Consider the following 26,277-nt stretch of genomic DNA (forward strand, 5'->3'; position numbering starts at 1 on the left):
GTTTTTTTGTTTTTTAATAAAAAAAGCTCTACTTCTACATTGATCACAAATGCAATGGCATGAACTCAAATCCTATTAATGAAAATTAAGCACTAAAATACTAAGATTTTTAAATGTCAGTTTTCATTTCTGCATTTCTATAATCCATGATCAGTTAGAAACCTAGACCACAAATGTCTTAATGTCTACCACATTTAGAAAATAGATTCTAGGCCCCACAATTTAAATATAAATTTTCCTAAGGGAATTATTCCAGATAAAGAGCATGATGTGTACCACAGTTTTTCTCATCATTTCCTATACTTCATTTGCTCAAAAATTTAGTCTTAGGAACTACATTTTCTGAAATGTCCTGGGTCAATTTAATGTCAATTTAAAACTTCCTCTGCTTTAACTCCACAATTTATTCAACAGGAAAACCATCTCTAATACTCACTCTAAATTATTTTTCTCCTTTTAAAGGACTCTTAAAACAACCAAAAAGGGATTATCAACTTATTTGGTAGAACTATATTTTTCTCCATGTATACAGAAATATGAGAATTCATGTCATAACTAATTAGAATATAAACACAAGTTCACTACAAAAAAAAAAAAATCCTAGCTACTCACATGTCACACCCCCTTTAACTAACTTTAGCCAGGAAAGGGTGTACTGATTTCACAGGTCAAAGTAAGCTGTTTTGTTCTCTCATAATATTTTTCTGATGTTATAATTATTACAATATTTTGTTTTCTAACAACATTCTGATAATACACTCTTATGCATACATCTAAAGGCCCTGCCTTGCAGAAGGCTTTATTAAAAAGCAATTTGGGATGGCTCTCATCGTGTATTTTAGGCATGCATAGGGTGATGGTCTCCTTCAGGGACACATGTCTGGAACCTACCTATGAGAGAGAGCTAGAGAAAATCTTGGTGGGAATACAGCATTTGGTAAATATTTTGAGATGGTTTACAGAAAATATTTTCTGTTCTGGTTCCATTTGATAATAACAACTTTCTGATATTCTCAATACCGTACAAATTGATTTTAAGTAACTGGCAAGACCTCTTTAAAACAAGAAAAACGGACTTTTTTATTATTTTGTGTCTTGAAATCAAGAACAAAATTACAAATGAAAGAAATGTAGAATTCCTTCAGCACTTTATACAGTAGCTGGCACAAAAGCAATGATTCACCCTGCCTGGTCCTCCCGTAAATACAAAGTCTTATTTTATTTATTTATTTATTTATTTATTTTTTTGAGATGGAGTCTCGCTCTGTCGCCCAGGCTGGAGTGCAGTGGTGCAATCTTGGCTCACTGCAAGCTCCGCCTCCCGGGTTCACGCCATTCTCCTGCCTCAGCCTCCCAAGTACCTGGGACTACAGACACCCACTACCATGCCCAGCTAATTTTTTGTATTTTTAGCAGAGATAGGGTTTCACCATGTTAGCCAGGATGGTCTCGATCTCCCAACCTCATGATTTGCCCGCCTCAGCCTCCCAAAGTGCTGGGATTACAGGCATGAGTCACTGCCCCTGGCCATAGTCTTATTCTTTTTGCCCTCTTCACCCTTCTGCTATACTTTTACCATATTTTAGTCACTGGTCCTGTCTCTCCTAAGTTTCTAGTGCCTAAAGGATATTCACCCAACAAAGATGGTGGACTCTTCAACAGCCTTCCACTGGAATGACACTTCTGACTCAGCCATATTCATTAACACTGTATTAGCTAAATGGCAAAAGTAGGTTATATGATGTTTGTACACAGATGTAAACATCATACTGTTTCTGCAAACTCTGAGGTTTCCAGCACAGTAACACTAGAGTACTTGAAAATGAAACTGATGAATTCTTTTCTTGTTATTAAACCTTGCATATGCTCTTCCCAGTAAATTCCTCAACTTATGATGGGGTTGCATCTCAATAAATCCACCATAAGTTAAAAATACTGTAAGTTTAAAATGCACCAAATACACCTAACCTACCAAACATCACAGCTTAACCTGGCTTACCTTAAACATGCCCAGAACAATGACCTACAGCGAGGCAAAATCATCTAATAACAAGCCTGTTTTACGCATGTTGAACACCTCATATAATTTATTGGATATTGTAAGGAAAGTGAAAAGCAGAATCGTTATATGGGTACTTGAAGTATGGTTTCTACTAAACGTGTATCACTTCCATGCCACAGTAAGGTTAAACAGTCTTAAACTGAACCACTAGAAGTCAGGGACCATCTACACATTTCTAAGAAACAATAATCAATCAGTTATTCATATATATTCATATTAAATGTAATAATAAGCATTGTGTTGTGAAATTTATCTTGTTCGAATGTTCACTACAATGAGTGGTTTGATTCAAGATGCCTAAGGAACAAAAACACAAGTTTCCCTCATCAATGAATCACAAAGTAAAATAACTGCATTATATAAAAAATGCATGGACCAGACACCGACACCCAGTTGTTTCTAAGTTCGCCCTTTCTGTAAGGAATGCAGGTAAAATGAACTAAGAAGATCACCAAATGGTTGAAGGGAGTCACATCACTCACCTTCTGACACATTCACTCACTAACTACACAGATACCCTCAACATTCTATAGTATTTTCAACCTAGAGCTCATACATCTGTGTGTCTACCTTCTCGTGCAGGCTTGCATCATCTGAGAGATCCAGGAAATGGTTTTCCTTGACTATAACTTGTTATCCAACCATGGAACAAGGCATAACACTTTCAGTTTTGAGATCATTTGAGAAAGGGAGGAACAGGTATTGGAGTGACTTTGCCATGGTTTTAAGATACAATGTTACTCCTTATACCTATATCAATTATTCTGGAAACAAATGAAGTGACTCCATATGACTGGCTTTATTTACATTATGACTAGTGTGCCTAGTGGTCCTAATATTTATCACTTTTGTTTTTATTATTTTTTTATTTTTAATCTTTGTGGGTACATAGTAGGTGTATTATATTTATGGGGTACATGATATGTTTTGATACAGGCATGCAATGAATAATAATCACATCATGGAAATATCACCTTTTAAAAAAATACTCTATAGGTATATAGGATCAAACTCCTAGATGTTTTTTAAAAAATTGTAAGAGACAGCAGGATTTTCAGAGGCTCACACTTGGAGAAAACATGGATACTGTTAAGCTACAATGACAGCATTGTAGCTCCTCATAACCGCACAACTTCTCATATAAAGAAATGAGGAGTTCCATCTACAAATCCTCCTATGAGGTTCCAGATCCTCATAACTGCACCTGGGTATGTGTGAAGTCTAACATGCAAACCCAAAACTTTATACCGACATCACCTGTGACTCAGACTCACAAAAAGCCAGCAAAGGCACAAAAAAGCAGACCCTGAATGAAGGTGTTTCACCATAATCACGTAAACATATTTTAGCAAAGAAATAGCTTGATAAGTGTACCTTAATTATCATTGAAAATGAAAAGTAAGCAAATAACACAATACTGCGTATCTATAGACATCAATCCCCAGCAATCTTGGATGAAATTAAACTAAAAGCTGTCAAGGAAGACAGGACAGATTTTTACATAGAACTCATCATAAAATCAATAATATCTTTAAGCCTTAATTTTACACAATATAATATCTCTGCTCTTATTTTCCTTGCAAAATAACATCTTACTGACTTTGCACCAAATGTTAATGATCCAGAGAATATTGGTTTAATCAGGCTGTATACATCTATTGGCAGCGTAATCTGTGTTTTCCCATAATAGTAGATCAAAGGCATATGAGCCCTGTCTCCATGGAGCCTGCCTTGTGGGAAGTGAAATGGATTTCTAAAACACACACACACACACACACATATATCATGCAACTACTACAAATTGTAAAGAAGGGCAGAGAACTGTAAAGAAGGGCAGAGAATAAAGGGGAAGAGAGCAGTATTTAAATTGGCAAGTCAGGAACATGACATTTGAGCTGATAATTGGGTGTGACAAGTTTGGTGGAGGGAGTGCTTGCCAGGACGGGAGAATGGTAGATTGTCCAAACCAATTAATACCCCTTGCAATTTAAGGCCACTGCTTACTACTAAATTTTCATGGTAATTTATAATGTGATTTTTAGGTTTAAAACCCATTCTTGCTGGGCGCGGTGGCTCATGCATGTAATCCCAGCACTTTGGGAGGCTGAGGCTGAGGCGGGCAGATCACGAGGTTGGGAGATCGAGACCATCCTGGGTAACACGGTGAAACCCAGTGTCTACCAAAAATACAAAAAATTAGCTGGGCGTGGTGGCGGGCGCCTGTAGTCCCAGCTACTCAGGAGGCTGGGGTAGGAGAATGGCGTGAACCTGAGAGGCGGAGCTTGCAGTGAGCCAAGATTGTGCCACTGCGCTCCAGCCTGGGTGACAGAGTGAGACTCTGTCAAAAAAAAAAAAAAAAAATTCTTATCAATGTATTAATGCAATTTTAGAACAATCCAAAACATTATAAGTACATAGTTTTTCCTTGAGGTTATAAAACTGAACAAGGAGTCTATTCATCATATAGACAAATTCCAAGTAATAAGATGATCTATGGATATATTAATTAATAAATTACTCTTAGAATTTTTAAAGTCAATGAATTCAACAGTTACTCTACTTATATTTGAGATCCATATGCACCAATCCCTTCATCTTGGCACAGGAGATTTTTGCTTTATTTTTTTAACGATTTTTTAAAAATAACCTGGCCATAATTTTATCTATATTGTAAATTTTTAAAAGGGACAGTTTACAACTGTGGGAGTAAAGCTATTGCAGAACATAAGAAGGGTTTGGTATGTGTTCCCATTACCTTTCCCGGGTGAAATCCCACAGAGTTCAATTTACAGACGACACGTGAGAATCCCCCCCATTCACTCTCTGTTCCCATCCTTTCATCAGACAAGTCTTATCCCCACATACCTTGACCATTCCTTGTCATTGCCTTCTCCGTTACAATGCTTCTGGTGCTCTGGTGCTCTTTTTCTCCCTGCATTCTATCCACTCTCATCTCCCTGCTTATTAAATCCCTAAATCGTTTGCCTTCTATGTATGTATGTGCCTTTATCATTAGTTGAGGAGCAAACTAAAAGCTTTAATGCTGTCAATGAAAATAAGAAACTAAACTTTCTGCCCACATTTCTGTTATAACTGATATAACTGAAAATACAAACGGAACATACTGAGTTCATCCCAGAATTCCTATTATTTATTTTCCCACCTTTCCCCTTTTCTGATGAGTTTTTATACCACTTATAAAATCTTACATGACATGAAAAAATAAACACGAAAGTTATAATGTAACTTAAAAATTACAATCTGCTTAAGCATCTGATCACTCAGTTGCTAAATAATTTAAGATTTAAGAAAAAAAAAAATCTGCTTTCAAGCCCAAGTAAGGATCAAATGGGGGAATTTTTGTGGATTGAATTTGAAATGTGAAAATAAAGCTCAAACGTCAAAACTTTCTTCTAATGGCTCTCAAATAGGATTGTGATGGAATGAATTTAAGGTCAGAATTTCACAGTGTTCGTATTCCTGCTCCATTCTGTGCATGAATGCATCTAAAAATGTAGAATAGAAAACTATTTTGAATATCTAAAGTAAAATTATTCCTATGAAATGATGTCATGTTTCTATGGGCCAGGCACTATTTTAAGTGTTTTACTCAAAGTAACTCATTTAACCTTCACAGCAACCCTGAGAAGTAAACATTGTTGCTGTCATCCCCATTTTACAGAAGAGGAAACAAAAACAGAAATGAAGCAATTTGTCCCAGGTCACTCTGCTAGCAAGCAACAGAACCAGGAAGGTCCTGCTCCAGGGTACATTTTCTTAACCACTAGACCAAACCATACTGCTTCTCCAGAATTTGCTTTCTCTCCTGTGTAACCGATGGGGAATTTCTGTCCCCAGAAAAGGGTGAAGTTGTAAGAGGCCAGGTAGCTATGCTGGAAATCTAAAGTGATGCCCATATCCCCTGTCTCTTCAACAAGCATTGCTGGGAATGTGTAGTGCTTAGAGTCACAGTCTTTTAATGAGAGTGTCACCCAGACATGTCCCCAACCTCTTGCACATCAGTAGCCTCCTGAGTTACAAAGTTGCTTTATAAGTGAAAGTCCCTTGTTAACTGTAAAACAATTACTATGAGGCACAATTGCATTTGGGCATCTCTCATGTCTGCCTCTCCCAGGGAGCAGTTGTGTCTGCTTCATTTTCATTCCCACAGCCACAGAGTCTATTCAGGTACTGATCACTTTGTGTGCAGGTTACCACTGTCACAGCCCAGCTGGCCTGCGGACATTCACCACTTGTGAGCCAGACTTTCCTGCCCAATGTCACCACGTTAACCTTCCCTAAGTATTTTCTTCACAATCAATCTTTGCTCAAAACCTTCAGTGATGTCTTCTTTCTTCCCTGAGAGACTACAGTTAACATGGCAAAAAGTAGTTCTGGTGTTTACTTTTTGGAATATAACCCCGAAATGCTTCCTGTGATTGGGTTCTGAAATCACTTTTTCTTTTTATCATTATTTGTTCATAGAACACACTATTGTGGAAAGGGGGCGATGGGAAGTTATTATTTAACAGGTATAGAGTTTCACTTTTACAGGATGAAAAGAGTCCTGCAGATGGATGGTGGTGAGGGTAGCACAACATTATAAACGCATTTAATGCCACTGAACTGCACACTTAAAAACGGTTCAGATGGTAAATTTTATGTTATATATATTTTATCACAATAAAGAAATGGGGAAAAATTATATATATGAACACATTATTCTTATTCTGTTCTCTAAGCAATGGCTTATCGTCAAAATCAATACACATTGACCCATCCATCATGACACAACATCTAAACTCCTCCCAAATTCCTTTTCATACATGCACAACTATATCCTCTTGCTCAGAGCCTCTGCCATCAGATTTCTGTCCCCTGGCACACTTATTCCCAGCCTGTATTTGGGGCCTTTCCCTTGAGCAGAGTTGACTTCTCCCTTTAAATCCAAATTAGCAAAAATCTACCTCCTACACATGAACTTTCTAAGGACGTGTCTTTCTTCTCCACACTAACAAGACACATTGTGATGCGTGTACATGGGTGTAAAAGACATTTTGCTTTCACTCTGTTGGTATTTCCCTTTCTACTAATAAATTTGGGCATCTTTTCGCCTGTTGATTGACCATTTATGTTTGCTCTTCTATGAACTGTCTATTCATTTCACTTACCCCTTTTTCTACTGGGCTGTTAATCTTTTTCATTCACGGGAAAAACAAAATTCGACCCAAATCTTAAACTATACACAAAAATAAATTCCTTTTAAAGAACATTTATATTTTATAGGTATTGCATATTATAGACATTTTATATTTAAAATATTAAAATGTTCTCATCAAATGCATTACAAGTACTTTTCCAAATATTTGAAGACCACTTCTCCTTTTTTGTATTTTAAAAAACTATTACCGGATACATCTTTCTCTGTATAAACTCTGAATTATTTAATTTATTCAAGTTTTTCATTTCTTTTTTTTTTTTTTCTTTTTTTTTTTTTTTGAGACGGAGTCTCGCTCTGTTGCCCAGGCTGGAGTGCAGTGGCCGGATCTCAGCTCACTGCAAGCTCCGCCTCCCGGGTTTACGCCATTCTCCTGCCTCAGCCTCCTGAGTAGCTGGGACTACAGGCGCCCGCCACCTCGCCCGGCTAGTTTTTTATATTTTTTTTAGTAGAGACAGGGTTTCACCATGTTAGCCAGGATGGTCTCGATCTCCTGACCTCGTGATCCGCCCGTCTCAGCCTCCCAAAGTGCTAGGATTACAGGCTTGAGCCACTGCGCCCGGCCAAGTTTTTCATTTCATTAAAATTTTTTAAACCCTTTTTTTGGATTCCAGTTGGAATTGCACGGAGCTTTTAATGTTAACTTTGAAAGAATTAACATTTTTTGATATTTCGTATCAAGGCTCTTTCAGCAACAGAATAGTATGTCTTTTCATTTGTTTGGGACTTATTTTAGGCTCTTCAATCAGATTTCATACCTTTCATCATTTACATCTCTCCACTTTGAAATGTAATTCAAGTAAGATTTCTGCAACTTGAGAAATGAGTACTTTCGAAGTCAAAAATAGTATAAATGTGTAAAAATTACTGTTTGTTAACATTATTGTTGACTCTACAAAGTTACCTTTTTCATTAAGAGAGTGTTTCATTTTCGTATAGTTAATGTGCCTACCTATTGTAGCTTCTGGATTTCTGGTCTTGTTTAAGAACAACTCTGTTATCCTTATGTGGTACACAGAGTCTCCTGGATTTTCTTTGAAGATTTTAAAATTATTTTATTGTTTGCATTCACATTTTTAATCCACCTGGAATTCATTTTTGTATACGGTTTAAGATTTGGGTTCAATTTTGGTCTTCCCATGAAGGACGGTGTGTTATGTCAGCACCATTTATTAGCTAATCCAACTTCTCCCCACTGACTTGAATTGACACTTTTATCATATATTAAATTCTTATACATATTGGAATCTATTTCAGGACTCCCTATTCTACCCTACTGATTATTTAATCTCTCACTACACCAATCCCATATTGATTTAATTTCAGTAGTTTTCTATTAACTTACAGTAACTCATAACTTAAGTTCCCCTTCACTGGTCTTCATTTTCATACTTTTAAAGGCTATTCACTGGTATTTTCTTTCCACACAAACTTTAAGATCATTTTATCCATTTAAAAAAAAAAAAAAAAAAAACACTGTTGGATTCTAATAGAAGTTGCCTGACATTTACATAATTCTGAAAGAACTGACATCTTTTTCTATTGAGACTTTCAGCCAAAAACATAAAATGCCTTTATACTTTTTCAGACCTTATTTTATGCTCTTTGATAAGACTTCAAAGTTTTCTTAATTTTCATCTCCCCTTTTAAATTTTGTGATTAAACAAAAGCACTTGAAATTGGGAAAATTAATATTCTTATTACTAAGTTAAAAACTGTGTGTGTGTGTGTGTGTGTGTGTGTGTGGAGATTAAAACATAATTATTTAGTATGACTATTAATGATTTCTGGAAATCCAGGGAAATATGACAACATGGCTAAAGTCATTGAAAAATGTTCAGATTTATGCCTCGAGAAAAGAAAACCTTGTTTTATGCTTAAAATTAGACTTAATTTTTTTTTCCTTTACTGAAATTCATAATGATTGCAAGCCCATGTGAAATGGGCTCAGAAACATTATCTCTGTTTATCCTTGCAATTAAAGATATTATCTAAAATGAAATATTTTCCTGTGCTGCTAGAAACAAAATCTCTGAATAAAGTCATTGTGGAATCATCACTAAAGCCTTACTTGACTAGAAAGTTTAGAAGCTTCCACGGCATGTTCAAAATCTGGTCTTCCAATTACAGCGGGCTCTTTATTCATTATTCCTTGTCCTTTCTTGTATTCTGCCTAAAATGAATAAATAAGACAATGTTAAATATTTCTGCCCTCCAATGATGTCAATATGGAAACACTGACATTAGCCAAAATAAAATATAACAGACCTTCATCCCATTAATATTCCTTACAACATATCAAACACTAAAATGTTGACTGCTAAAGCAGAAATTGATTTTATCCTGTGCTTACATGAACAAACTCAACTCTTTGCAGGAAAATACTAATTTTGAGGCTAAGTGTTCAGTCATCATCATCTTTGTAATTATATATAAATACTATAGCAAAATATTCGGGAAAAATTCTGAGGAATTGAGACCCTGTGCTCTCTATATAGGTAGCTTTTATAGTTTCATTTATTCTCAGGAACTGTTCTGGCCATACTTGATTAACGTGCATTTGCATAGAGTAATGATTGATTTTAGGGTGAATTTAGCCCATGTTATGAAAAATTTTGGTTCAAGTTAAACCATCATTTTTAACCAGGTTTTTCAATATGTTTAAGTAAAATGATATTAACTCAAGTGGGCACCTCAGAGAAGATAAGAAACAGTTATGCCACGTAGAAAGTGGACAAAGGTAAGTGTTGGTGGAAGAGAATCTACACAATGAACAGCAGCAATATGGAAACAAGGCCAAGCAAGAGTCTTTGGAGCAGGGTGAGGGGAGAGATTATATGGGACCATATGACTGATAACCTTGACTTCCAGGCTGAGACATCTGAATGTCAACTTATACCTAAATAGTATTTCTCTAAAAGAATGATTACACTAACCATAGCCAATTTGAGTTTGGGCTGTTTCTGCATATACACAAATAATTAACATAATAAAATAGATAATTTGGGGGGGGGGAATTGAGATTTATTTTATATTGATTAGTTACAATAATTAAATTAACCATCCAATCACTGAAACTATGCTTTGTCTCCTACAAAAGTAAGAAATCATTTCTGTTCAAGGTTTAGAAAGAGAAGTTACATTGCTTATGATCTTAGAGATCTGGGTTGCCATCTTGATGTCTGGTCGGTTGAGCTCTGCACTGTAGGTGTGAGTGTCCTGCACGTCTTTCCTATAAGAAATCTGATCAGAGACAGTTTTGGTTAAAAAATAAATAAATTAGTAATTTCACATAGCTACTAGTCTTACTGTTCATAACATTATTTATTCTCATCATAATAGCTTAGAGAGCCTACTGACTTAAGTTGGTTTATTTGTACATCTATTTGTATAGCTATATTAACTCTTTATACTATACCTACGTCTCACTAATTTAACATATTTGGGGCAGTGGCTCACGTCGGTAATCCCAGCACTTTGGGAGGCCTAGGTGGGCGGATCACCTGAGGTCAGCAGTTCCAGACCAGCCTGGCTAACATGGCGAAACCCCATCTCTACTAAAAATACAAAAATTATCTGGGCATGGTGGCGGGCATCTGTAATCCCAACTACTCGGGAGGCTGAGGCAGGAGAATCGCTCGAACCTGACAGGCAGAGGTTGTAGTGAACCCAGACAGCACCACTGCACTCCAAACTGGGCAACAGAGTGGGACTTTGTCTCAAAAAAACAAAAACAAAAACAAACTTGAACTGAATTTATGCTACCTAAGAAATAAGACTAAGATCAAGGCACAAAACCAACCTTAAAGGGTTTTTATGTCTACCACTTTATGAGCATGTCTTTGTATCTAAGTGTATATTTATATTCATAAGCAGAATATCCTCATCAAGAACTTCAACTTGTCTATCACAAAGTCTCAAGCCCCACTGGGTGCAAGATAAGCCCAAGCACAAGAATATTGCAAATTACTTCCTTGGGGATGGTGGGTGGTGAAGCTCTGTAGCTCTCCAGCATTTGCCCTTTCAACTACACCCTTCTCTCCCTTCAAATGTTCAAAGGCCCATGCCTAGGAGATCTAAGGTACTGATAGCTTTATCATCCAATAAATATCATTGCAATGCAAACTTGAGCCTTCCAAAATAAAAACAATTACATTGAGTAACATTCTCCTTCTGAATGCATGTTAGACACAAGCCAAAGTATGGTAAGTAGAGATTTAAAGAGAAAAATACATAAATTTTGACAAATGTACTTTAGATCACATTCGTCATTTAGATTAACTTGACTGACAAATGGAAAGAGAGACAAGAATTGAACTGGCATCATGTCCGATGGCGAATGTTTCACTGGTCAGCTCACTTCTTTATTTCTTGCGATTTGTCTTGAGCTGAAGCAACGTTTGCCAGATGTGGTTCTATTTGGCAATATCCCCAGGGACCAGCTGGCAATTAAAATATATTCTATTAAAGTCATAATGCAAAGTGTACAGCCATGGACATTCTTAAAACCCATCTTCATTTTTTCAGAGCGTAGAAAGATGGAAGAAATGTATCACCAGACATCTGTACAAAATGCACAATTAATTACATTGTGTACACATATTTCTAATGTCACCTGCAACCTTTCTGGAATAGCATCATTTAGGGGTACTTATTAAAGATTTAGATTCTTGAGGTCCAGCCACAGTCCTCTGTAACAGAATTTTGATAGATGGTGCCCAAAAATCTAATTTTAATGAATTCCCTAGTTGACTGCTGTAAACCAGTGTTCTGGGTAATATTAATATATCTTGTTAGTTTCCTTTCAATCTAGCAGAATTAAAAATTTCACCCTTTCTTACTCCTTTTAAAAATAAGATCAAGTGTAAGAAGTGACAATGCATTAATACATCAACAGGCTCCCTGTGCATTATGTTACTTTATTTCAATGAAACATTTATATACACTTCTATTTACTCTTTTATGAGCTTACATTTGCTTCACCAAGATTATTTTTTAAACTACATTTATAATCATGAATCTGTCTAACAAGTGAACACAGCTGAAACACAATTAGTATAATTTCAGAAGGAACATCTGTTTTCTTGCACATTTATATTTTCAGAGGTTTTACGTTAACAAGTCATTTCAGGTAGGTTTTATGCATACAGGTAGTAAAAGAAATACAAAAATAAGCTGGAAACTGAGTTATTTTGTTGGGTGGATTTTAAATCTTTAGGGAATGTTTTTAAGCAGGCCAGTTCCATCGGCTTCAAAAAGCAATACGCTCATCCACAAATGATGGTAAATCAATCTCATCCTATGCCAAGTTAAATACAAGCAGTGTAAACAAAAACTGGCTCTCAGGTGAAAACAAACCCAAATTATTACCCAACTACAAGACTAACTAATTCTAAGTTACTACATTCATATGAAAACCACAGGGGGGAAATGTCTTTTTGTTTAGAAAAGAAAGAGGGTAAAAATGGAAACCCTTACTTTTTGAAAAGAACCGCAACCTTTCAGAAATCTAAGCTTTACATGTGTTACCTAATTATATGCTGTTCAGCCTAATGACTGCGTGAAGAGAGGTGAACAACACAAAGGCGGCAGGAGCAGGACTCTGAATAGGGCCCCATCATCCATGTAAATTGCAAATTAGAGGCCGGCATATGCGACTCACAACAAATATTAAGATTGACATGAACTGCAAATTCAAACAAGAGGACACCATGGAGCCACACAGAAAAAAGCTTCCACGCCTGATCACTTGTCAGATCTTCCAGGATATCACTCCCTGGGAATATTCCATAGGAAAGGGGGCTTACGTTGGGGGACATTCAAGAGGGTGACACTCCTGATGTCACTATCTCCAAGGGTGTCTGAACATACATGGAATGGCAACATGGCTTCCTGCACAGATGCCTCATTGTCCTACACCTAACCCATTGCTAGCGTCAGAGGCATCTGAACCAGAGCAACTCCATCTTGAGAAGAGAATGGGTAAAATGAGGCTGAAACCTACTGGGCTGCATTCCCAGATGGTTAAGCCATTTTAAGTCACAGGATGACATAGGAGGTTGGCAAAATACACATGTCATAAAGACCTTGCTGACAAAACTGGTTGCAGTAAAGAAGCTGGCTAAAACCCATCAAAACCAAGATGGCAAGGAGAGTGACCTCTGGTCATCTTCACTGCTACACTCCCACCAGCATCATGACAGTTTACAAGTGCCATGGCAACATCAGGCCAGTACCCTATATGGTCTAAAAAGGGGAGGCATGAATAATCCACTCCTTGTTTAGCATAGAATGAAGAAATAACCATAAAAGTGGGCAACCAGCAGCCTTTGGGGCTGTTCTGTCTATGGAGTAGCCATTCTTTTATTCTTTTACTTTCCTAGTAAACTTGCTTTCACTTTACGGACCCACCCTGAATTCTTTCTTGTGTGAGATCCAAGAACCCTCTCTTGGGGTCTGGATCAGGACCCATTTCCTGTAACACTAGGTTTGAGGGAAGCTCATCTGACATTTCTCAATATGTATTTGCTCCAATCTACCACCCATCAGAACTCAGGAAGAATAAAAAATGTAACACAGCAGAAGAGAGGCTTGGAGGTCAAAGTGTGTGTATACATATATGTTTTTTTTTTTCTATTCCTTAATAAATTCAAACCCTAAATGCTAACCATATTGGAACAATGGACTGGCCTTCACTCTTCAGTCTTCTCATGACAATGTGGTGCTCTATAAATCTTGTTTTGCAGAAGGACAGGGAAAAGAAGAAATCATCAACTAAGCAGACATGTGAACTTAAGGGTCAATAATTGCTTTTACATTATTTTCCTTAATGTCTTGTTCCCTACTCTGTCCTCGGAGCATAGCAGAGAACAAACAAGACGGAGGAAGAACAGGAGGAGGAGGGGAGAAAGAGGAGGAAAAAGAAAGAAAGATTAAAGAAGAAGAAGGAAGGAGGGGAGGAAAATAATAGTAATAATAGTCTCCATTTCAGACTATTATGTACCATATTAAAGACTTAACATTCACTACCTCACTCATACATTTTCTCAATGTATGACTGTTTGAAATTTTTCAAACAATCATATCTGGTAAAGTTTCATTTCCTTACTACTCATCTATTTCATTTATTTTCTTATTTTTATTAGAATAATTTTAGTAAATTCCACAAAGGAAATAACTGTAATTTTAACGAGCATTGCACTGATTCTATAAAATGCCTTAAAGAAAAATAATATCGTAACAAAATGTTGGTCTTTTCCTAGGAGAAACTGGGATATTCCTCCATTTCTTTAAATATCTTATTATACCTTTCAATGAAGTTTCATCATTTTGTTCTATATGTCTGGCACTGGGCAAAGAAATTATCATATGATTATCATTTTTATACATTTATCTTGTACTCAAGATGATCCACTTTTTCCTTTTAATAGTATAAACAGTATAGAGTCTTATCTGAAAATAGTGATTCTGGTTTCTTCCATAGGAACACCTAGAATTATTACCTTACATGCTTGATCTCTTCCTCTTGGCTTCTTTTCACTGAATTTATCTCTTTATTCTTTCTCATTTATCTAAGTCATTCTCCTATCTAATCCCTTTGTAGTGGACATGTGTTAAATTTTTTTGTCAGCCTAAGTTTTTAAATTTGGAAACAGCTCCCCCATCACTCCATGTGATTGGTGGGGCTCTGTTCAGTCTGCCTTCATCTTGACTTAGGCTGTCCAGTCAGATACCCCATCCATCTGGAAACCAGACAGACACGTAACCCAAGCAAGGCCAGAGTCATCTGAATGATCTGAGGCTGGAGGAGAAAGAGCTGCTCTTCTTTTCTCTGACATCGGCTGCTGTAAGGATGATTAAAGTTTGGAAACACCAGCTGCCACCTTGAATCCACAGAGAAAGCGCCTATCTGAAAGTGTCATACACATCCCAGAGCCCAGAGGTGGGGAGAGAAGAAGAGTTCTGGTAACACCGTGAAGCCTCCAGCCCACTTATGCCTGAAGATAGCTTGGATTTGCCAATTACATACACAACAGAATCTCATTTTTCACTTGCACTAACTTGAAATAGATTGCTGTCACTAAATCTAGAGAGTTCTAACACAGCCTACATTTCACTTTTCTTTCTTTCTGTCTTTCTTTTTTGGAGATGGAGTCTTGCTATGTCACCCAGGTTGAAGTGCAGTGGCATGATCTCGGCTCACTGCAACCTCCACCTCCTGGGTTCAAGCAATACTCCTGCCGCAGCCTCCTGAGTAGCTGGGATTACAGGTGCATGCCACCACACCCAGCTAGTTTTTGTATTTTTAGTAGAGACGAGGTTTATCATGTTGGCCAGGCTGGTCTCAAACTCCTGACCTCAAGTGATCCTCTCACCTTGGCCTCCCAACATGGTAGGATTACAGGCGTGAGCCACCGCACCCAGCCTCACATTTTCTACAGTGCCAAATCTGTTCTTTGTTACTTCCAACAAATATTTGAAGTCCATCAAAATCTCTCTCTGAATTTCTTTATCTTACCATATTCACTTTCACCCTGAGCCCATATTTTTATCTTACGTTATTCTCTGTTAATCTCAGCTTGTTCTCTCCTTATAATCCTTCCACTTCTGTTTCATAAGAGCCATGTCTTTTGCACGTTCCCCACACTCATGCAGAGCGTCCAAGGTGCCAGGCGATCCTTTTCTGCATCAATTCATTAAATCCTCACTTCATACCTGATGTGTCTTGACTCAACTGGGCTACATCAACACTCCCTTCTAAGGCTGGAACTACATCCTTCAGAATCCCTTTCCTTAAATAGTTCTGGGTTAGACATGACCAGTAAGAGAAACGCACGTGAGATTTTGAAAGTGGACGTGAAATAGACACCTTTATTCTGCAGGTATAGGCAGACACGTGTGCAGTCAGAGGATTCACAGTGGCCTTCCAGCAAGCTTTTTATACTCAGGCAACAGTGATTTGAGACTCTTTGGTAGGTGAGTTAATAAACCAGAGAAAAGCAAAACCTCCACAGACTCTCCTTGAAGTGAAAGTCAAGGAGATGACTTTCACTTGGAGATGAGAAGATTAAGACAGCTCAGGGATGGCAGCCTTGCAGGAGTAACAGCCAGCCAGCCAGCCGTGCGGGCTAAGGCCTGCATGAGCAGACAGACCTTAAAGAAAACACATCCAGCTGACCCAGAACCCTTTGAAGGTTAAACTGATTCTTGGTGAGAGGAAAGGAAACAGGATATATAATCTTTTAAGTTTGTGGAACAGAGGCAAATCATGTAACTGGTATATCTCAATAATCTTTAAGCAATGGTTCAACCCATCTCAAGAAAACCTTCATCTTTAGCATAAACTCTCACATTAGAGAAGCCCTCCAGGTATCATCAAATAGGCATGTGGACTGCTAATTCCATCTCAAATGATGCTTACCTTTGTCTGGGCATGCTGTGCGTAAAAACCTACTAAATTATTAAATTGTAAATATTATTTTTCTGTAAGAGAATATAAGCCTTTTAAAGATAAGCAAACATAGGTTCTGATACTATTCAGAAGAGATAAAAAGTTTTCAATCTTCCAAAAGAAGGAGTAAACTACAGAGTTATGGCCAGAATGGTTTATCTTTTAGGATTGCTATCACTGTTTATAAATCATTCTATAGTTGATGAAAGTTGTCTTATTTTCTTATTCATGATTTAATTTTATCACCACCATAATCTTGTATAGAAGGCAAAATAAGTATTACTAACTATTCTGTCTTAGAGATGAATAAAATACTAATATATCTAATTTTAATGCTAAATCCTAAAGCACCGTTATTGTAAGTCTCATTGGGGAACCACGTAGAGTCATAATTGTTTTTCCAGTATCATTTTACTGATTTATCTTTAAGCTTTCTCACTTTCTGATGGAATAGAAATTGTCTACTGATAAGTTTTTATTAATTTTAAGAAAGTACATATATCATTCTTGAAAAGAACATTAAGTCTTTTGTTTCCCACGCTGAATACTTCTTTCTAATACACATTGAATCGATTACCAATATGGTGTTTTGGAAAAGTTTACCACTCCAATTTCATCACAAGTCTGTATAGACCACATTACTTACAAAACTTAAAATAGAGTTTAAAATTTGTTTGACTTATTTCAGAACCGCTGGACTTCATGTCTCTGATAAGATTGATGAGAACTAATAATATAACTAGGGCTTTCATTATAAGTCCATCTTTAGGGGAAAGTCACGGGATAGAATATCTCCAATTTCTCTAATTACATTAGTAAAGTTTGGCAGGGGTATATCCCTTAAGGTACAAAAAGATTTCGGTTGGCTGTTTTTAATCATTTTCTGATTATAGTATTAGTAAGATAGGTTCAGGAACCTTTTGAATATGCCTTTCCGACCTAAACATTTCCTAATATAAATTTCATATTGATTTGGCCTTTTATAAATTGGACTTCCTTTAATTGTTTCAAATTAACTATTACATCACCCTAAACTCCCAATTCACCTTTTAAAAATTGAAGGAGGACCAAATAGAACCAATAATGTATGCCAGTGACCTTTAAGATGGAGGCTTTTCTGTGAAGCCCTTTACACATATTGTTTCATTTAATACTTGTGAGAATCTTCTGAGGTAGATATTGTTGTCCCCATTTTACAGAGGAGAAAATTGAGATTTAGAGACATTAAGTAACTTGTCCAGGGTCATCTAGGCAACGTATGGTCAAGAAGCATTTTAACCAATGTCTGACTCCAAGTTCCTTTTCTATATGCTACTGATACAGGAGTTAAGAATAAATTATTTAGGCAGATAGCAAGGGTAAGGAAGTCCTTGGTAAGGCTTTCCTTTTAATGAAAAGCAGCCCCAAAGTCATTTTCTTTTCTAACAAAGAGCAGCCTGTAAAATCGAGCTGCAGACATACACAAGTGAGCTGGAAACTTGAACGTGTGAATGTTGGCAGTTGTGCCAATGGGAAAAGGCTACCTGGGAGTAGGCATGTTCAAAATGGCAGTTCCATCTTCCCTTTTCCTTTCCAACCACATGTGCAGTAGGGAGCAGACAACAGGGAAACCGCCAGGCAAAGATTCCATTTGCATAGTGGGACTGGGGGGGGGCAACCAGCTTCCTCACAGGCTATGCAAATGTCATACCTGGTCCAACCAATCTGTGGGCCCTATGTAAATCAGAAACCGGCTCCTCAAGCCCATCTATAAAATCCGGTGCACTCTGCCACAAGGCACAAGTCCCATTTGGGTGCACCTCTCTCTCACAAGAAAGAGAGCTGTTCTCCTTTCTCTTTCTTTTGCCTAGTAAACCTCCACTCCTAAACTCACTCCTTGTGTGTGTCCATGTCCTTAATTTACTTGACATGAGATGATGAACCTCGGGTATTACCCCAGACAATGATGCCACTTCACTACAGTGGAGGTTATTCTAAGGAATATTTTTTTTAATGTTTGGAGACCATTTAATTTTGGGATGGCACAAAAGACTACTGCCTCCAGAAAACTCTGCCCCTGGGAACTCCATTACTCAGAGGTGGAAATTAATCCATATAGTCACATGAGCCTTCTCCCTCATTCTCTTCTGCTTACTCGCATTTCTAAAGGCACAAGAGAGAGAAATTCTGGTTCACTAAAAGATATCAGAAATCTGACTTGATTTTTACGGAAACATAAAGTTAGGCAAAGATGCTGACTTCCATTGTTTTCAGGTGAATCAGATACACATACGACACACTTTTATTTTAAATTAAATGAAGTCATTTATAGCCATAGTGCAAAGTGACAGTCTGCATTATGAAACGGTAATTCTACTAGCAAATTCTCTGCAATGAGTTTCATTGGGCTGAACTTTTACAGGAGACAGGTTTATGGGAGATTGTCTTTTATAGAGATTCCATAGATCCACCCACGGAACCAAGAGATGTACTTTCAAGACCTATGTTTAAATTTCATATTGTAGGGACAACAAATGTATTATTCTAAGTGGCTTGACTCCAGAGGAATATCAACTACTTCACAGGTAGAATACAAATATCATTCTCACTTTAAATCTGAGTAAATAGTCTTAAACACTTTCTAAATCCTATTATATGTACAAACTTTGCATGCAAAGGTTGAGTCAAGTCGACAGAGGAGTATAAGTAAACACAGCCTTCTCCCATAAGTACACAGTATTGAATGAAGGAGAAAAGGGCTTTATACTCTATTCCCTCAATCCCTCAATCAAAGACCTTTTAGAAGAAAAGGCAGAGTTAAAATAATAAGCCCAGTTCTATGATAAGGAACTTCCGTATTTGAATTTCATTGAATTATAGAGTTGGAAAGAGCCTCCCGGGGATCCGTGTAACAAGAGACCTCACCCCAGACCACCAGACCACCTTCTAACCCGTGGCCTTTTGTGTGAATTTAGTCTCTTCAGTGTTAAAATACTGGAAACTCAGGGTTTCTCTGCCATTCTCTCCTGCAGTGCATTTGAAATCTGAAGATAACCTATTTTGCTCCCCATTTTTAAAAACTGCATTTAAAACCTTGACTAATTGCCAGTGACCTTTAAGGTGGAAACAGCAAGGTGGAACAGAAAGAGTAGACTCAGCAGTTTGATTTCTTAGTCTCATTTTCCTCATCTACAAAATAAGAATCAGTACAGGGTTTTCATGAGAATCAGAAATGATCAAAGTCTTGGCATAGTTCCTGGTGCATGGCTGTGCTCAGTAAGTGGTAGTTATTATGATTATTACAGTTATCCTTAAGCAAACAGTTCTTATAAAGCATCCCCTTAAAAGAACCCTTAAAATAATTATAGACATGTAGCTTCTTCATCTCCTAGCAATCTTAAACTGTCTTAGAAAAGTGCTCTGCTATTGGCATATGTTTGTATATTTGGGTTAAAAAGTAAAACCTCATTCCACTTTTTTACTTAAACATTGGCTTACTGCAATTTAATATCAAATAACAGCTGCCATTCTGTGAAAAACACTCTGCACAGTGGGGCTATGGGGGCACATGGTCAGCCAAGCACCATTCCATAAAGGGACTAAGTGGCAGAACAGACTCTATGTGAGATGACAACTGGACTTCCGGTACTTTTCCAAGAAAGGGAGTTTCTTGACCCAAAAAAGACAGGCACTTTATCTTAACTGATTTTAATGCATAAAGAACCTGACCAACAGTTCACACATTCCTTTTGGAGAGAAAAGTCAGGATGAGGAGATTAAAAAAAAGCTTCCCCTACAATTCCAGGAAGAAATTACTCTTCTAGGCCACCAGGATGGTGGTGGTAATTGAGCAAATGCATGCAAACCTTGATGCAACTGCTAACTTTTACCAAAGAAGAAACTGATTTTCTACTGACTGACTTCCTCCACCTTGGCTTTAAAGTCAGCCATTTGGCATCTATTGCTGTCATATTTCCCATGGGTCTTAGGTTCGACCATTTGTTCTTACAAACATCCTAAAAGAAACTATAGGCCAGGCACAGTGGCTCATGCCTGTAACCCCAGCACTTTGGGAGGCTGAGGCAGGTGGATCACAAGGTCAGGAGTTCAAGACCAGCCTGGCCAAGATGGTGAAACCCCGTTTCTACTAAAAATACAAAAATTAGCCAGGTGTGGTTGTGGGCACCTGTAATCCCAGCTACTTGGGAGGCTGAGGCACAGAATTGCTTGAACCCGGGAGGCACAGGTTGCAGTGAGCCGAGATCACGCCACTGCACTCCAGCCTGGGTGGCAGAGCAAGGCTCTGTCTCAAAAAAAAAAAAGAAAAGAAAAGAGAAAACAGTAGTGGGTACAATATAGCTGGTGTTAGTGAATGATCCTTCTGTGTGCCATTGATTCCTGATGCCCTTTCTTCCAATTCTTCTGTGATTCTAGACTTACAAGCCATGAGCTTCAACATCAAGTCAAGGAACCTCTGGAAATGCTTGATAACCCAATAGGTCTAAAGGATCTACATTTGTCTTGTACAAAGCAAAGTTCCAATGCCTGAAAGGGCCCAATAACATAAAGGTATTTAGCAAGGTGTTAATGACTGTGGATAGAATAATTCAGATGTACCTCTGACTGATAAGAAATATTAAAGTCTTTTTTGAATAGGGCTGTTGTAATATTTAAATTTCAGCAAAATAATCATAAGCCTTGATATGACTTAACTACAATTCACTAGAAAATCATGAGAAATGAGCTTCCTTACATTACTTTGGTGTTTATTGACCTCCATGGCATGTTTAACCTCAGGGGGCTCCTTCATGTGGGCATAATCTGAGAATCCTTTGGCAGCATCATGTTTCTGCTTGTAGGCCACCTGAAAAACACAAATAATTGTTAGTCCCATTTAGAGGTGTATAAATTCTTGCCTGCTAAATTTCAGTGTTTTGCTAGGACTTAATATATTTGAATACCACCACTGATAGTTAATTTGCCTAAATCTCTGTAACAAGACAGTATCCACAATGCATTCATCTTTGTGCTTCTGTTCAGATTCCTAATTCTAACTCTTTGTTGTCTATTTCAAAATGTCCTTGACCAAAGATGGAATTTCCATTTTTATTCTTCTAGCTTAAACCTTGGGTGCAGTTTTGGGAAATCATCCACATCCAAGAGCTTTCTGGGGTATAGATGTCAAAGATTTAAATCTTGGTAAAACAACTAGAGGGGAATTATAGGATATTTGAAACTAAACTGTTAGTTTTCAAATGATTGCGTCTGATTTTATGTAGGCACAGCTATAAGATAATATAAGCTTCATCAAATGCACAAACCTTTGGGAGAAAATATAGCATGCAGGCAAAATTCTCAGATATGTCAAGTCTTGGCCTCCACTAGGGAAATGGACCAGTGCCATCCATAACCACTATGCTGAATTTCCTCCATACTAGGATGGAGAGGGGATATGAGAAAGGTATCTCAGAAGTAGATGTAACCAAACTCAACCACAAAGTTGGAAATTAAAGAGGAACCCAAAGACAGAAACCAAGTTATCCCCTTGGTCTCCATTGATATTATTAACCTATTTATTTCCTTCATAATGTTTAATTACTTTGTTTAGTTTATGTATAATTACTTATCCATCTTCCCTTACTAAACACAACTGTTATGTTCACTGAATCCTCAGAACCCAGAGGAGTGCCTGGCACAAAATACTGCTCAGTGAATGAATAAATAAATAAATGAATAGCTAAAAGAATGAGAATAAAACAATAACAAATGAAGGACAGAAAGGCAATATTAATTTTAAAATATATTAAAAGTTTAATACTAAAAGGATGTTAAATGGAGTTGGAATTACTTGACATGAGAAAAATGGCAACTTAAGAAAGAAAAAGTAGGTTGGGCTCAGTGGCTCATGCGTGTAATTAGAGAAGTCAAAGAGGGAGACTTGATCATGACAAAGTGAGGCCCCCATCTCTACAAAATATCAAAACGAAACCAGGTATGGTGGCACATGGCTGTTGTCCCAGCTACATGGGAGGCTGAGGCAGGAGGATTGCCTGATCCCAGCAAGTCGAGGCTGCAGTGAGTCATGGCATTCCAGCCTGAGTGATAGGGTAAGATCCTGTGACAGAAGAGAAGAGAAGAGAAGAGAAGAGAAGAGAAGAGAAGAGAAGAGAAGAGAAGAGAAGAGAAGAGAAGAGAAGGGAAGGAGAAAGAAAGGAAAGAAAGAAAGAAAAAAGGAAAGAAAAGGAAGGAAGGAAGGAAGGAAGGAAGGAAGGAAGGAAGGAAGGAAGGAAGGAAGGAAGGAGAGACAGAAAGAGAAGGGAAGAGAAAAAAGGAAAGAAGGAGAAAAGAGAAGTGGAAACTAAAGGAAATGAAAGGAAAGGAGAAAGAGAAAGAAAAAGAAAAACTAGAATAGGCTTTACTAACAACAAAACAAGATCTAGTTTTCAATGCAAATAATATATAAAATTAAACTTAAGGAGAAAGTTTTTACCAATATGAGCTCCTTGAGTGCATGCCTATCTCACACATCTTTTTATCCTGTGCCTATCATAGTGAATGACAGAGTAGAAATGCAATAAATGTTTAGTGAACAGATGAATAAATGAGTTTACTAAACATTCTTGTGAGCTTAAACCCTTCATTGGCTTTTATAAACAGTATTAACCACCCATTCAACTTGGATAATAAACCTATTTAAAGGATTAATGTGATCATTATAAGCCTGATTTTTACAACTAAAATCATTGAATCTCGTCATCCAAAAAGAATGTCTTCTGGTATAACTATCAATGTTTAAATCCCCTCTCTGGACAGACCCCCATCTGGTTTTTCAAAAACTTCCACTGAAAGAGAACTCAACCTGGGCCACCACAGTCTCTAAATTTTGAAAGCTCAGGTTAAAAGTTCTTTCTTTACTGAAACCCCAGTCTATCTCCCCCTAGCTGCATCTATGTGGCCATATGAAAAGAGCCTAGTTCATGAGACAGAGCTTCCAATGTGGGAAGACAGTCGGCAATGACTTCTGTTCCTCCAGACTCACAGTATGGATTAAAGTGCTGTACTCCTGAACGCCTTACATGCTCTTCTTCAGCCCAAATCCCAATTTATCAATCTCTTTCTTAAGGTGCTCACAATGGTCGGACCAATCTTAATTAGAACTGTTAGATTTAATCCAGGTTATTACCTCCCCTGTGCTAAACGTTATTAACATATCCATAGATCACAACGTTTTTCTTTTGATAGCTATGCTGAGACTTCTGTCAACTGATAACTTTAAGTCTTATTGAGTCTCGCCCAGCCATGTTTCTGCCTCAAATCCTATGGATTTGGTTGGATACCGGGACTCAGAAGCAGCACCTCACATTGTTCCAGGGATAATTCATCTTGTTAGAGTCTGTCCATCAATATACTCCATCAAGATATCTCCCTCTGGAGAATGCATCTTTACATTTTCACCAATTAATTATGTTAAGCAGGGAACCCTTTAAAAACCTCCATTCAGGTGGAGAAAGTCCATTATCTCAGTTCTATTACATTCCGTGTCATAACTCAGAGGTAGGGGAAGGAGGAGTTTAATGGGTACCCAAGTCTATAAAGCCAAGGAAAAACTTCTATGAGATTTGCTCCTTCGTCTTAAATGAAAAGAAGTAGTATATGCCTATTTCCTTTTTCATGGTTGCCTGGTTTATTTTGTACTTCAGACCTACTATCATATATTTGTGACTATATAAATGTAACACAATGCAGCTGATCATTTTGTGGGTTATCATAGAAATGATGAGTCATCAAGCACAATTTTAAAAAGCACTCTTTCTTAAAAAGGCTATGTAATTTCCTACTTGCAGCATTAAAATCATCATTTCATTTATAGCCGCTACTAAGTACCACTTTAGAATTAAGATTACATCAAATTGGAGGGAGCTGAACTTTAATTTATCTTATTAATTTTCTTCCTTAAAATAGCTAATGGAAAATTGTGTCAAGCCAATAAATTTGCTGATAAATTTGATTTCTTAGAATTTGTCATTATTGTATGGCATTTCCCTAGATTTTTTTTTTTAATTTATTTATTATTATTATACTTTAAGTTGTAGGGTACATGTGCACAACATGCAGGTTTGTTACATATGTATACTTGTGCCATGTTGGTGTGCTGCACCCATCAACTCGTCATTTACATCAGGTATAACTCCCAATGCAATCCCTCTCCCCTCCCCCCTCCCCATGATAGGCCCCGGTGTGTGATGTTCCCCTTCCCGAGTCCAAGTGATCTCATTGTTCAGTTCCCACCTATGAGTGAGAACATGCGGTGTTTGGTTTTCTGTTCTTGTGATAGTTTGCTAAGAATGATGGTTTCCAGAAGCTGGAGGCATCACGCTACCTGACTTCAAACTATACTACAAGGCTACAGTAACCAAAACAGCATGGTACTGGTACCAAAACAGAGATATAGACCAATGGAACAGAACAGTGTCCTCAGAAATAATACCACACATCTACAGCCATCTGATCTTTGACAAACCTGAGAGAAACAAGAAATGGGGAAAGGATTCCCTATTTAATAAATGGTGCTGGGAAAATTGGCTAGCCATAAGTAGAAAGCTGAAACTGGATCCTTTCCTTACTCCTTATACGAAAATTAATTCAAGATGGATTAGAGACTTAAATGTTAGACCTAATACCATAAACATCCTAGAGGAAAACCTAGGTAGTACCATTCAGGACATAGGCATGGGCAAAGACTTCATGTCTAAAACACCAAAAGCAACGGCAGCAAAAGCCAAAATTGACAAATGGGATCTCATTAAACTAAAGAGCTTCTGCACAGCAAAAGAAACTACCATCAGAGTGAACAGGCAACCTACAGAATGGGAGAAAATTTTTGCAATCTACTCATCTGACAAAGGGCTAATATCCAGAACCTACAAAGAACTCAAACAAATTTACAAGAAAAAAACAAACAACCCCATCAAAAAGTGGGCAAAGGATATGAACAGACAGTTCTCAAAAGAAGACATTCATACAGCCAACAGACACATGAAAAAATGCTCATCATCACTGGCCATCAGAGAAATGCAAATCAAAACCACAATGAGATACCATCTCACACCAGTTAGAATGGCAATCATTCAAAAGTCAGGAAACAACAGGTGCTGGAGAGGATGTGGAGAAATAGGAACACTTTTACACTGTTGGTGGGATTGAAAACTAGTTCAACCATTATGGAAAACAGTATGGCGATTCCTCAAGGATCTAGAACTAGATGTGCCATATGACCCAGCCATCCCATTACTGGGTATATACCCAAAGGATTATAAATTATGCTGCTATAAAGACACATTTCCCTAGATTAATGCTGTTTTCTTCATATTTTGAGAACTAAGATTGCCATGTTATTAGGAACCTGGAGACAGGAGTCCACTTGCAATAGTCATACACACTTTATGTTTATATAAGTGATAAATACATTTATTTTACATTTTTGATCTTACAGCATATTTTATATTTCATATGTATACAGATAAAATGTACATTTATGTTTAACTTACAGAATTTTTTGGCATTTAC

At 37.4% G+C, this 26,277-nt stretch overlaps 1 protein-coding gene across 3 annotated transcripts in view; it reads right to left on the reverse strand.

Annotated features, from left to right (window-relative positions):
• Nucleotides 1-26,277, reverse strand: part of NEBL (nebulette) — a 380,625-nt gene that overhangs the window by 79,120 nt on the left and 275,228 nt on the right. The window contains exons 5-7 of one of the 3 annotated variants that reach the window (XM_037983387.2): nt 21,464-21,574; nt 10,422-10,523; nt 9,352-9,453 (exon numbers count right to left, since the gene is read on the reverse strand). The exons of the other annotated variants lie outside the window; for them this stretch is intronic. Of the exons in view, the coding sequence (XP_037839315.2) occupies nt 9,352-9,453; nt 10,422-10,523; nt 21,464-21,574 (315 nt within the window). The remainder of the gene's footprint in view (nt 1-9,351; nt 9,454-10,421; nt 10,524-21,463; nt 21,575-26,277) is intronic. 3 annotated transcript variants of the gene reach the window in all.

The sequence above is a fragment of the Chlorocebus sabaeus genome, chromosome 9 (genome assembly GCF_047675955.1).
Source record: "Chlorocebus sabaeus isolate Y175 chromosome 9, mChlSab1.0.hap1, whole genome shotgun sequence".
NCBI classification, from domain to species: domain Eukaryota; kingdom Metazoa; phylum Chordata; class Mammalia; order Primates; family Cercopithecidae; genus Chlorocebus; species Chlorocebus sabaeus.